Below are 13,504 nucleotides of genomic sequence, written 5' to 3'. Positions count from 1 at the left end.
ATAAATCTTTTTTCAGTGAAACTAATTTATTTCAGTGCATTAAACATCATTTGGGAGGGCTTTAGCTTTTCATATGAGCTATTTCTAACACCAATTGATTAATTAAAAGTCAGGTTAATAGCAGGTGTTTCTACAAAATAGATAAGCGGCAAGACTTTTGTCAGGGACTGTAGTGTCTGATTCAGGCCTAGAATATTACAGGCCAGAGTTACCCTAGTTAGGGATAGGGACCCTGGTTCCAGACCTCTGAATTGTTGCTCATTTCAGATTTCTTCAGTGATTCAAATAGGTCTGGAGTTGTGCTCATTAATGGCTGTTTCCCCAGTCGACAAAAAGTAAGAGTAAGTTACTGCATTTCCACTTATCTGCTTTACGCTCAATTTGTGCATAAGGAAACCTGAGTGAAAACACTTAAGGTGGAGAAGTTGGTGTATCTTTACAAGCAAAATGCAACACAATACAATGGAAACAGACTTAATAAATCATGACGTGCATAAAGCATGTGACTGAAATGCCCACTGCTTTGGCTCCACTAGAGAGACAAAGCATTGTGCCTGCATGAAACATATTCTCATGAACAGGTTCGTATGATATCGTACGAAAATGTATGCACAACAATTTGTGTGAGATCTTATGAAATTACAGCGATAGTTGACGATGAAGTAGTACTCCCAGGACACAAACACCATTGTAACATTCTACATACAACTCAGTTGGTCAACAAACCCTAGTTTAAACATCTTTACAGAATCAGGTTTTAGATCCATCCGTCCAATGTCGTCGCCTTATCCAGGATTGGGTCGCAGCGGCAGCAGTTCCAGCAGGGGACCCCAAACTTTCCTTTCCCAAGCCACATTAACAATATAATCCCTCCACCTAGTCCTATGTCTTCCCCGAGGCCTCCTCCCAGCTGGACATGCCTGGAATACCTCTCTAGGGAGTCGCCCAGGGCAATCCTTACCAGATGCCCAATCCACCTCAATTGCAACACCTCCCCACCACGACTACGCCTCAATATCCTGTCAATGAATATCACAAACAGGATTGTTGAAAAAGCGTAGCCCTGGCGGAGGCCAACCCTCATCTAAAACAACTCAGACTTACTGTCTTACTGTCCAATCTGAGGTTGGACTATCGGCTGAACCCTCCTTTCCAGCACCTTGGAGTAGACTTTACCAGGGATGCTGTGAAGTGTGATACCCCTGAAATTGGGACACTCACCTCTGGTCCCCCTTTTTGAACAGTGGAACCACCAGTTAGTTGGATTCAGGAGTTCCTTAAAGTGCTCCTTCCACCGCCCAATTACCTCCTTAGTTGAGGTCAACAGCGTCCCATCCTTATTGTACACAGTTTGGATGGTTCCCCACACCTTGGTGCCGACCGAAAGTCCTCCATGTCTTCTCTTAACTTCTCCCACACCCACTGCTTTGCCTCTTTCATGACAGAGGCTGCAGCCCTTCAGGACCTTCGGTACCCTGCAACTGCCTCCGGAGTCCTCTGGGATAACATATCCCGGAAAGACTCTTTCAGTCGGACGACTTCCTTGACCATCGGTGTCCACCACAGTGTTCGAGGGTTACCGCCCCTTGAGGCACCTAAGACCCTGAGACCACAGCTCCACGCCGCAGCTTCAGCAATGGAAGCTTTGAACACTGTCCACTCGGGTGTGAGTTGAAAGTTTGTCGGACAGGGGCCTCCTCCAGACGTTCCCAGTTCAACCGCACTACCCGTTTGGGCTTACCAGGTCTGTTCAGAGTCTTCCCCCACCCCCTGACCCAATTCACCACCAGATGGTGATCGGTTGACAGCTCCGCCCCTCTCTTCACCTGAGGATTTAAATATCTGTAGTAATGCAGGGACATTTCAAGGCTTGTCAACATTTAAAGGTAGCAATTGAAATGTCTGACGTTAGAAATAAGGACCTCTCCAGTCCCCTCTCATTCAGCTCTGCAAAATGTATGCTGAATTGTCTATTTTACAAATATTAGTTGTGCTTTGGGTGGTTGACATTGGACAGTTATAGCATGTGGCTACGGATCCTCATCACGATAGGGAAATCAACTTGCCAGTCTCCTGTCGACCTCCTGCTGACTGTGCCAGCCTGGGCTAGATAGCCAGCTGGCTGGGGAAGTCTTTAAATGTAAACATCAGAGTAAACAGAAGAAAAAGGTGGAGAAGATGAGCTCAAGCTAGTCAGACCATCTCAGAGGCCATCTCATGACTAAGAGCCGCTCATCGGGATAGTGAAATCAACTCACCGGTTTCCTGCTGACTCTGCTAGCCTGACCGGCAAAGTTTTCAAATGTAAACCTCAGAGAAAAGGTGAAGATGGCTATCTGCTATGTCCTATGGCTACAATCCCGACTACGTGGACAAGAAATCCGATCTCTGCCAAAAACCAAATCCATTAAATAATCCTCTTGTAACTGAATTGTTGTATGTCTAAAATGTCAGGAGCCAAGCCAGCTTTCAGACAGAACACTGTAAAATGTCCAGGGGGGGTTGATGCGCCGTCAACTGAAGTGGGCATATGGAGCAATATAGAGGCAATTACCACTCTAGGTAGAAAGATTTGAATTGAAAAAGTGTCGAGCTGAGTAAGAAATTGCCCTCGGGCAAAAACGAGAAAGCCAATCAGTAAGTTTTCTTTCCTACAACAGTATTTACAGCAGCACTAATGTAGCCAACTACATTGGGTATATATGAGCGGTAAGAGTGACGTCTGAGCGTAAGGTTTATATAAACCATATTGCTTAAAGATGAAAGTATTGGAGCTGCTGCTACAACTATGAACAGCTTAACACAAAGTCTGACAGAATGAATGAACTTGATAGAAAATGCAGAGCAGTAGTTTCAGCAGTTTCATGTACTGTATGTGCACAAAGAGTTCTTTCATTTTTCTGTTAAAGATATTTCATGAAAGAACATCAAAAGTTACTTTCTCTCTGTCTCCTTTTTTCTTCCTCTCTTTAGATGGCTTTGGCAGAGGCTGTCTGTAGCTTCATTACAGCTTAATGCCACAGGTACACTGGGCCATTCCTACTAATTAGTTAGTTTATGGTAGAGCTGGGGAATAAAGGGACATTGTGCTGCACGATCTGTTCACTTGTGACCTCTTGTACCTGCCTAGGTGCCTGGCAAGGACATGAATCTTCCCTGAGGATGAGTGATCTAAAGACACAAATAAAAATACTGCATAGCATGACATGAAGAGACAAAGAGAGAAGACAGAGAAGAAATAAGACGCAGATCTAATGAGGGAAATGAGATACAGCGCTTGCTGCTGATGAAGAGGAGATTAAGAGGTGATGGGAGAGGGAGCAAGGTTGTGAGAGAGATGTAGTGCTTAAGGGAGAAGGGAAAGAACAAAAAAAGAAGGAGGCGGCGGTGGAGGCGAAGGAAGGACATGAGAGAAAGTGACGATGAGGTGTGTTGTTTTTTTTCAAAAGGCAAAAGTTTTCAAAGTTTAAAGAGACGGTGAGAGTTGGGGAAAAGATGTCTGCGATGGTTGAACATATCTGCAAAACACCCCCAGGTTGGAATAAAGAGACAGTTTGGGAGGCTGAATCATAGAGCTGCTATACGTAATCAGTAGAATGGCCATTGCAGATTGTGTGTGAATGTGAAGTGTGGGATGGGGTGAGAGTGAAGTTAGTTTTATTTAGATCATATTGAGAGTGGCTTCCTCCCCCTCTCACAGAATGGGTGACATACTTTTAACAGTCAAAGTCTCCCTATTTCTCGTGATTATGTTTCTCACATAATTATGTTTCTCACATTATTGTGTTAACTATTGTGTCAATCTGTGAAATGAAAGCAGAGCACTAAGAGAGCATGAGGAGAACAAGGAGCCGAAGAAAGTGAAGCAAAATCAGGAACACTGATGGAGCTAAAATAAATGTGTTATGGGTTAAAAGGTCACAATGGTGTTTCCTAATATTGGGGCAGCACAGCTGGTAAAATCTGGATTCTGAAATCTGAAATGATATAATATAAATATATTTAAACAAGTCTACAATATATTAAAGTTCCTTGACTAGACATTATAATAATTTAACTACATACTGTATTGTATCCTAAGGCATACAGATGTTGCTGCCCTGGTACTTAATATTATTATACTATACTATTGGTCAGAAATTACTAACTAAAAGTCTAGTTAACTAGTTAGTCACTATATATCTGCAATATGTTGCACTAATGGCAGTAGTAGTGGAAGTAGTAGCAGTCATCTGTCTGGTGACACTTTGTACATCAGAGGTATGATGCCATTATAGAAGCAGCTCTTATTATAGTAGTAGCTAGTTGTAATGGTTCTACTACTAATGGTAATAGTAGTGAAAGTAGTTTAGTAGTACTGGTAGTAGTTGCAGCAGCAATTGAAGTAGTACTAGCATCTTTTCTAAAGATGTCAACAAACTTCTCCACTACCACCAAACTATTATTAAAGTAGATGGGGGCAGTCGGCATGTGGAAGGAAGGCTGGGTCACCTTATTCCGCTCGTCAACAACAAAAGAGTCCAGGCCAGGGGGCAATCATATTTCGGGGAGGGGAGGGGGTATCGAACCTTTTGAGCTTTGATAATGCAAAATATGGCTTCAATTTCTCAGTGACACAGTCTATAGAACATGCACGTTAGCTTTTACAACACAGCTGCTGCCAACACCACAAAACTTCTCTTCACTGCATTTACCAGTCATCATGAGTTTACATCAAAAAGATAACACATATATATATATTAGGGCTGGGCGATAAATCGATTTTATCGATTAACTCGAATGTGTAGTCAACGTGGATTTGTTTAAAATGAAAAATCGATTTTCTCCTTAACATCTGCCGACGCTCCCCTCTGGGCTCCCGTAGCTCCGAACGGGCTCATCCCTCCCCCCGCGCGTTTGCCATAGAGATACACAAACAACATGGCAGCGACAGGGACTAACATTAATTATTTTCTTAACCAGTCGTTTCATTACTTACTTATCCGTAATCTCCGCCGAAATGACCGGCAGCTCGCGGTGCACTGTCCCCGGCTGAGAGTCACCTATTCTCGGTAACTGAACCACCAGCTACAGCTGACCTGAAGGAGCACCATGCCGGGCACCAGAGGCGGTGTTGATGAACTCTGTTGCGGCTCAACACATCTACTAAATGTTGCTGATACAACCAAGCTGTGACGGAGGTCTGTAGCGGCTTAAACAACTTGCAGTCGCCGCTCTGTAGCACGGAGCTCCGCTTCGATGTTTGTTTTTATCGCTACGAAGGAGCTTGCTACAGGTATGCTACATTCAAGAGACCATGGGATGTTAACGTACGTTACTCAGCAACAGGTGAAAAAAGGGGCAAGGTTGCGCAATAACGTTAAAATGATTTGAACTTTTAGCGAGGAACGAGAAGTGAATTACCATCTGTATGTGTGAAAACAGCTTTATCTCACGCATCCGTTTTGTTGTTGAATATATAGCCCTCCCCCCCCCAAAAAAAAAAACTCAAACCAATTTATATTTCCACAAAATTGGCATGAATAATCATAATGGTACATGCCCCATGTGTGTGTATGAGTCAAAACAAAGTAAAACTTGTTTTGAACAATTTCTTTGTCATCTGCAGACTGATTTTAAGTAGAGGGAGAAAAAAATCGATTTAAATCTTAAATCGGATTTTTTTTTTTTTTAAATCTGGGATTTTATTTTTAGGCCATATCGCCCAGCCCTAATATATATATATATATATATATATATATATATATATATCAATGCACGACCCAAAGCATTTACAAGTCATAATGAGTTTGCATCAAAAAAGATAACATATTTTAATGCACGACCAAAAGCTCATGAACACACTGAAGTCGGAAGAACGACCATCCGAGGGACACGTGAAACCCCACTTAAGACTCGCACCATGCTGCCATCTGTCTCGTGGGAAAAGTCAGGGATTCAGGAGCACTGGTACGTTCAAACGCTGCCACAGACCCGGTACATACCGGACACTAAAAAGAGTTGTTCAAAAGGATTTGTTTGTTCTTTTTCGCCAATCACTATGACCCAAAGCTGTCTCAACACACTACACAACACAATAAACACAAATCACAATAAACAAAATACCAATACTGGAAATGCGTAGTAACAGTGCAGAGATAATATTCATACTAATTTAAAAATGGTAACGATAAGAATACTGTTGACCCACTGCTGACCCATTCTGGAGCTTCCAGTTGGTGCACTTATAGTAATAAAATTGTAGGCAACCCTCTCCCCTTCTCACTCCCAACTCGTAAAATATTTACTTTTGGTCAGTGGCTCTCAGGGTGGGATACCGACACAAAAATCATCCTTCGCCTTTGTGGAATAGGCATAGCGCCAGCTTCAACGTGGCGCTGTAAAATGACATTAAAAGCAACAACGGTAGTGAGTAGTATAAAAGACCGAAAAGGAGGGTTGGTTGGGGTGGTGGATGGGTCAAACAACACAGGACTTTCACCCAAGAGAACGGGGTTCATGTCCCGTTCTTGTCCCGCGTGTCACTTAAAACGTACATTTCATAACCCCACACATAATCTTTTCCTAAACCTAACTTTCCCGCTCTTGTGCTGCATGTCAGTTAAACCTACTCCTCGACCCAGAGCAGCAAAAAGTGACGCCAAAACTCCAAGCACGTCTAAATATGATGCTAAAGGAGACGTTTTGAGTCAATAATAAATGCCAAAGGCACCTGACCAAGCGTCACTTTTTGACGCGATGGGAGTGAGAATGTGTTGCTGCAGGTTACCCTCAATATCTAAGATGTGCTGCAGTAGTAGTAGTAGTAGTAGTAGTAGTAGTAGTAGTAGTAGTAGGAGGAGGAGGAGGAGTACTAAAGAAGTTTGCAGCAGTATTAGTACTATTTGTAGTAGCAGTAGCAGTCACATTGCTTGATACACTAGCTGTGTTTGAAACCCTCATTCCTAGTGTTAATTAAATAGTGAACTGTATAGGTAACAACGAAACAAGATTTCGGACACTCACTGTAAATATCGTTGCGTCAGTAATGTGCCGATTATTTGTGTGGCGGAAGCGGGTGTGCCCAGCATCACGTAAACAAACTGAAAGAAACATACTTCTAATACGTCCCTGAAACAAAGCAAGCACTCAGGAGAACAGTTAAAGGTTGTATATATGTTGTATGTTACATTTCCACTGTTTCGAAACGAAAGTCCGCTCCATTTTTCCTTTTCAGTTTTCACGATGCTTCTGCTTTTTCTTCTCTTCCGTGTTGCATTGTGGTATACGGGAATAAAACGTAAGGTACATCGTATGTACACTCAAATTAGCTGTGCATTGTGGGTATTTTAAAGTGGACTATATAGTGAATGAAATTAACCACGAAGAATTCGAACCACTACAAAATGGTGAACACACTATACAGTGCACTATTTCCTTGATAGGGAACAGTTTCAAACACAGCTACTGTACATCTGTGGTGAGTTGTAGTGATGTTAGCAGTCATAGTAGTGCTGTCAGCTAGCAGAAGTAGTATTACTTACTCTCTGTATATCTGAAGTGAGTTGCAGCAGGGTTGGAGAAGCTGTAGCTCGTAGTGTCTCGGTCCCTCTAACCGGATAGTTCAGACTGACGTAGGCCACTGCACTGCTCTGCAGGACAACACTGTTATCCTAAAGGGAACACACACACACACACACACACACACACACACACACACACACACACACACACACACACACACACACACACACACACACACACACACAGAGAGGTTATCATCATTACACTCCCAATGATATTTATAACAGTACAATTCTTGTCATCACACTTGTCGCATTATCATCATTATCATTATCTAAAGTCCACAGAAAGAGTCCTTTCCCGTACTTAGGATTACGTTATTGTCCTTGGCAGTCGTTTCTTGTCTTCTGCTGTTGCTTTTAATGTAATTTAGACTTCATCTTTTAATGTAGTAATCAGATTAAAACCTCCATTTTAATCTAATTTGACAGTTTTATGAAGTATACATAAGAATCCAAGACTGTTGCACAAATGTTTTTTTGTTGTGAGCCACATGTTTTTATTCTAATTATATAAAGTCATAGTCAGACAAAACTGTAACTGAGTAATGTGGGAATAAGAACTATTCATTAAATAGTTGTTCTTTTTTTGTGGCAGCAGTCCTATTTTGGGAGAATAGAGAAGGAACACCTACTGTTTTGATTGGCTTTTCTTTTGTTAATTATTAGTTGGGGCCATTTCCACTTACATTTAAAAAATTACATAACAAAGTTCAGTCGATATTCATGGAGCCAGTATTCACGTGTCAGTACAAGCTGCTGCATCGACCCAACTATTATCTTTGTCATAGTTAATAAAATGTACAGGACCCAAACTCAGAAGAAGAGACGAGAAGGTAGAAAAGACAGTTTCAATTACTTAATTAGGAAAAAGCATCGGGGAGGGATCACCGAGGTGTTATAGCCTGGGAAACATTTAGTTTAGTATTTGACTGCTACCTGACTAACTTCTGAAAAGACCCAGGAGTAGCATATTTTTCTGAGCAAATGAAAAGGTTTCTCTGTGTATGGTGATCCTTATATAGCCAGAACCTTTGACTCCTACGCTGACATTTAATAAAACAGATGTTCTAGTGCTTGCTGACCTTTCCCCACTCATAGGACCCGATGTTCCCCAGGGCTGAGCCTCCCCATGAGCAAAACACAGTGGTACGGTCTGGCACCCATCCTCGTTTGGTCTGCTCTGTCAGCGCCGCGATGAGCTGATTCATGATGGCTGAAGCTCCGCCTCCCTGGTCGCTGTCATGACGACTGCCAACCAGCACATAGCGATCTGCAAAAAGATAAAAAGTGAAGAAAAGGGAAGATTCATTTATGCATATATTTCTTTGGTTGTAGGTAATTGTATTGCTACTGTACCATATGTATAATATATGTGTATATTTAATAAAACCTAATTAAAACCTACAGTTACAAGCATAACAAGCTGGTATTGCTGAGCAGTCATGAGGGTTCTAGTTTGCAGTTTTAGTCGAGGCAGATGTAGTGCTGCCGTCCCATGAAAAGTACAGGGGATGTTGTGTGGAACACTTTAACCCTCTGAGGACAAAAGACACACCAGCGAATCAAAGCGATGTTTGACAAGACTCAAGACTCAAAAAGCGATATTACAAAAATTCTTTTTTATTTACCATTTTATTCACATATTATGCTACTTTTGTGAACCCATTTCAAGCACCAAAACAATTGAGTGTAGGTTAGTTTTCACAAGAGATTGGAGAAATATTTCTGCTTTATGGCCAAGATCTACGATGGCGCTGCAGACGGTCGACTCGGTGCGTTTGTGCGCATTGTTTTGTTTTGTGTTTCAGCTTTGTTTTTTGCGACGGTACCCGGATCTCTTTCTCCAGAGAAGAGCTCTTGAACATCAGGGGAACGCCAGAGGACTTATTTCCCAACAGCTCCAGCTACTGTGCATCACCTCCACCTCCCCCACCTTAAAGGTCCCCCCAACACCTCCCCACGCACCTCAGTGACGACTCAGGACAACAGACTTTTCAGGAGACAGGTGGATCACTGACTTCCTGTCTGACAGGAAGCAGCATGTGAAGCTGGCAAAAGACCTCTCCGAACCTCTCCTACCGAGGGCTGTGTTCTTCCTCCTCTGCTCTTCTCCCTGTACACCAACAGTTGCACCTACAGTCACCAGTCCGTCAAGCTTCTGAAGTTCGCGGACGACATCTCCCTCATCGGACTCTTCTCTGATGGTGACGAGTCCGCCTACAGGTGGGAGGCTGACCACCTGGTGAAGTGGTGCAAGCAAAACAACCTGGAGCTCTAAAGACAGTGGAGATGGTTGTGGACTTCAGGAAGAATTCAGCCCCACCTGCCCCGATCACCCTATGTGACTCCACAATGTCAATTGTGGAGTCTTTCCGCTTCCTGGGAACTACCATCTCCCAAGACCTCAAGTGGGAGCTGAACATCAGCTAGCCTTATTAACAAGGCCCAGAACCCATCCTGACTCTCTCCACACCCCACCTCTGGCTCTACATGGCACTGTACTTAATCTGCTGTTCTGCTCTTTTTATCTTAATTTTTACTCTTATTTTTAATACATTCTGTGTGTGTGTGTGTGTGTGTGTTTGTGTACACACTTATATTGTTTGTCCTGTTTAACCTATTTGTTTAACTTATTTTAGAGAATGTGTGACATGTACCTAAAAAAAAAAAAAAAAATTTTTTTTTTTTTAAAAAAAAAATTTTGAAAAAATTTTTTTTTTTTTTTTTTTTTTTTTTTTTATTTTTTCCCCTGGAACAATTTTGTACAGAAAGCTGAGTTTGTTCTGAACATTTTGATATTAAAACAAATGGGGATCAGGTTATATCTAAAAAATGCCATTAGACTCTGTCTCTGGTAAGAAAAGATCTCCATGGAGAAATTTTATAATGGTGAGAACAGAAAAAAGAGAGTGTCGAAAAGCTGAACGCAGTTGGCGAAAAACTAATCTCCAGGTCTACTAAAACATCTATAAAGACAGACTTTGCATTTATAATTTGGAACTAAGGAATGCAAGGCAGTCCTTTTTCTCTGACATTATTGCCAGAAACAATAATAATTCACGTGCTTTGTTTGCTACTGTCGATACATTAACAAACCCTCCAGTACCAGTAGCATCTGAACTATTGTCTACCAAGGCTTGCAATGAATTTGCCTCCTTCTTCACAGACAAAATTCAGAAAATTAGACAAACAGTCAGTGCCTCCATATCAAGTACAGGATATGTGTTGTCACAGTGTTGACGCAAAACAAATTCCAATATGACAAAATTTCATACGATCAACCATAAAAACCTGGAGGACATTATACAACATCTGAAAACCTCCTCCTGTTGCCTTGATATTCTACCAATGGGTGTTTTAAAAAATGTATTGAATTGTTTGGCTTCTGATCTTCTGCAGATTGTAAACACATATCTGCTCTCAGGTATTTTCCCACAGGCCCTAAAAACTGCAGTCATCAAGCCACTCCTAAAAAAGAACAAACTAGACATGTCACTAATGAGCAACTATAGGCCGATATCAAACCTTCCATTTTTAAGTAAAATCATAGAAAAAGCGGTTTTTCAACAACTCAACCTTTTCTTATCATTAAACAACAGTTTTAATGCCTTCTAGTCGGGTTTTCGACCACACCACAGCACTGAGACGGCTCTTGTTAAAGTCTTTAATGACATCCACTTAAACACAGATAGTGGCAAAATTTCAGTCTTAGTATTACTTGATCTCAGTGCTGCATTTGATACGGTCGACCATGACATATTACTTGACCAATTGTAAAACTGGGTTGGTCTTTCTGACTCAGTACTAAAGTGGTTTGAATCCTATTTAAAGAATAGGGACTACTTTGTGTCTATAGGTAATTATATATCTGAGCATACAAATATGACGTGCAGAGTTCCCCAAGGCTCAGTTCTGGGGCCTCTTCTGTTCAACATCTACATGCTTCCACTGGCTCAGATTATGGAAAACAACAAAATAAGTTACCATAGTTATGCGGATGACACACAAATTTACATAACCTTATCGCCAGGGAACTATAGCCCAATACAACAACTGAATATGTGCATTGAACAAATTAACGACTGGATGTGCCAGAACTTTCTTAAATTAAATGAAGAAAAAACTGAGGCGGTTGTTTTTGGAGCTAAAGAGGAACGATTAAAAGTCAGCGCTCAGCTTCAAACGACAATGTTAAAAACAACAGACAAAGCCAGAAATCTTGGTGTAGTCATGGACTCAGACCTGAATTTTAAAAGCCACATTAAGACAATTACAAAATCAGCCTATTATCACCTTAAAAATATATCAAGGGTTAAAGGACTTATGTCAAGTCTACTTATCTTCAGTAGACTTGACTACTGTAACAGTGTCTTTACAGGTCTCCCTAAAAAATCATTTAGACAGCTGAAGCTGATTCAGAACGCTGCTGCTCGAGTCCTCACTAAAACCAAGAACGTGGATCACATCACACCAGTTCTGAAGTCTCTACACTGGCTTCCAGTGCCTCAAAGAATTGATTTCAACATACTTTTGCTGGTTTATCAATCACTAAACGGTTTAGGGCCAAAATACATTTCTGATCTGCTACTACACTATGACCCACCCAGACCTCTCAGGTCGTCTGGGACAGGTCTGCTTGCTGTCCCCAGAGTCAGAACTAAACAGGGGGAAGCAGCGTTCAGTTTTTATGCTCCACATATCTGGAACAAACTCCCAGAAAACTGCAGGTCCGCTGCAACTCTGTTCTTTTAAATCAAGGCTGAAGACCTATCTTTTTGATGTTGCTTTTCTTTAAATAACCTATTTTATCTGCTTTTATACGTTTAACTGTTTGAATTAGCTACTGCTAGCAACTGCTCTTTCTTTAAATTCTTATCATATTTTATACTGAAGTTGACACTGTATGGCATTCTATAACTGCTCTTTAATGTTTAATTTCTTATACTGCACTGTAACTTTTATTCACATTTTATCTCTCAGTTCTTTGGGGTTCTAGTTAGATCAATTAATAGAAATGAATTTATGATTATTCCAGTGAGAATTTGCAGAAACTGACATATTTTTGATTATTTCTTTGATAAGGGTGTGACAATAGATTACAGAACAGACAGGCTGTGGACTGTCAACAAAGTTAGTTTGATAACTAACAAAAGGATCTGAAGACCAAAACAATTACAATTGAATAGAAATAGTCTGAGAAACTATTAAATTAAGAATAAAATAAATAGTCTACGAAACTAGCACGTTTCCTGACTATTAGAGACGGTCTGAAGACCGTTCCGGGTTTGCCAAAGAAAAGAACTAAGCCTTGTGGTGACGACTGCATTGAAAAAGAAAAAGAGTTTACTAAAGCTTCTGTAACTATTGGGAATGAAACCTCCATGTGAAGCATCTGGACCCATTGTTGATGAGATGAATCAGAAATATTGACCGAACTGCTTGAGATGCCTGACATATTGGTCCTTTCTTTAATTAACCTATTTTATCTGCTTTTATATGTTTAACTGTTTTAACTGCTCTTTATTCGCGTATTTATCTCTCAGTTCTTTAAATTCTTATACTGCACTGTAAAATGTATTCTTGTCTTTTAAATTGTTTTCTAACTTTTCTTTCATGTTTTATGTAAAGTACTTTGAATTGCCCTGTTGCTGAAATGTGCTATGTAAATAAAGCTGCCTTGCCTTGCCTTGCCTTAGACCTCAGAGGGTTAAAGCGGATGTTGGTGAAGCAGATCATCATGGTGGACCCTAATGGTCCAAGAGGCTTTCTTTTAGAGCACATCAGAATCAGAATCATTGCATATGTGTAAGAAATTTCAAGTCATTCGGACTTACGACATGAGTGGCGTTGCCTTTCAAAAATCGCTTTTTATCATTAATTACAGCGCCAACATGTGGCCGATTGAGCTTATATTTCTTTGGAACCTAATGCACATCACT

General features: G+C 41.0%; 1 protein-coding gene across 1 annotated transcript in view; it reads right to left on the bottom strand.

Annotated features, from left to right (window-relative positions):
* Positions 1-13,504, bottom strand: part of LOC120566032 (inactive N-acetylated-alpha-linked acidic dipeptidase-like protein 2) — a 519,707-nt gene that overhangs the window by 239,102 nt on the left and 267,101 nt on the right. The window contains exons 10-11 of the mRNA XM_039812233.1: positions 8,648-8,835; positions 7,524-7,652 (exon numbers count right to left, since the gene is read on the bottom strand). Coding sequence (XP_039668167.1) covers positions 7,524-7,652; positions 8,648-8,835 — 317 coding nt within the window. The remainder of the gene's footprint in view (positions 1-7,523; positions 7,653-8,647; positions 8,836-13,504) is intronic.

The sequence above is a fragment of the Perca fluviatilis genome, chromosome 9, assembly GCF_010015445.1.
Source record: "Perca fluviatilis chromosome 9, GENO_Pfluv_1.0, whole genome shotgun sequence".
NCBI lineage: Eukaryota > Metazoa > Chordata > Actinopteri > Perciformes > Percidae > Perca > Perca fluviatilis.
Note: the sequence above shows the minus strand (reverse complement) of the source record. Positions and strands in the feature narration are given on the sequence as shown.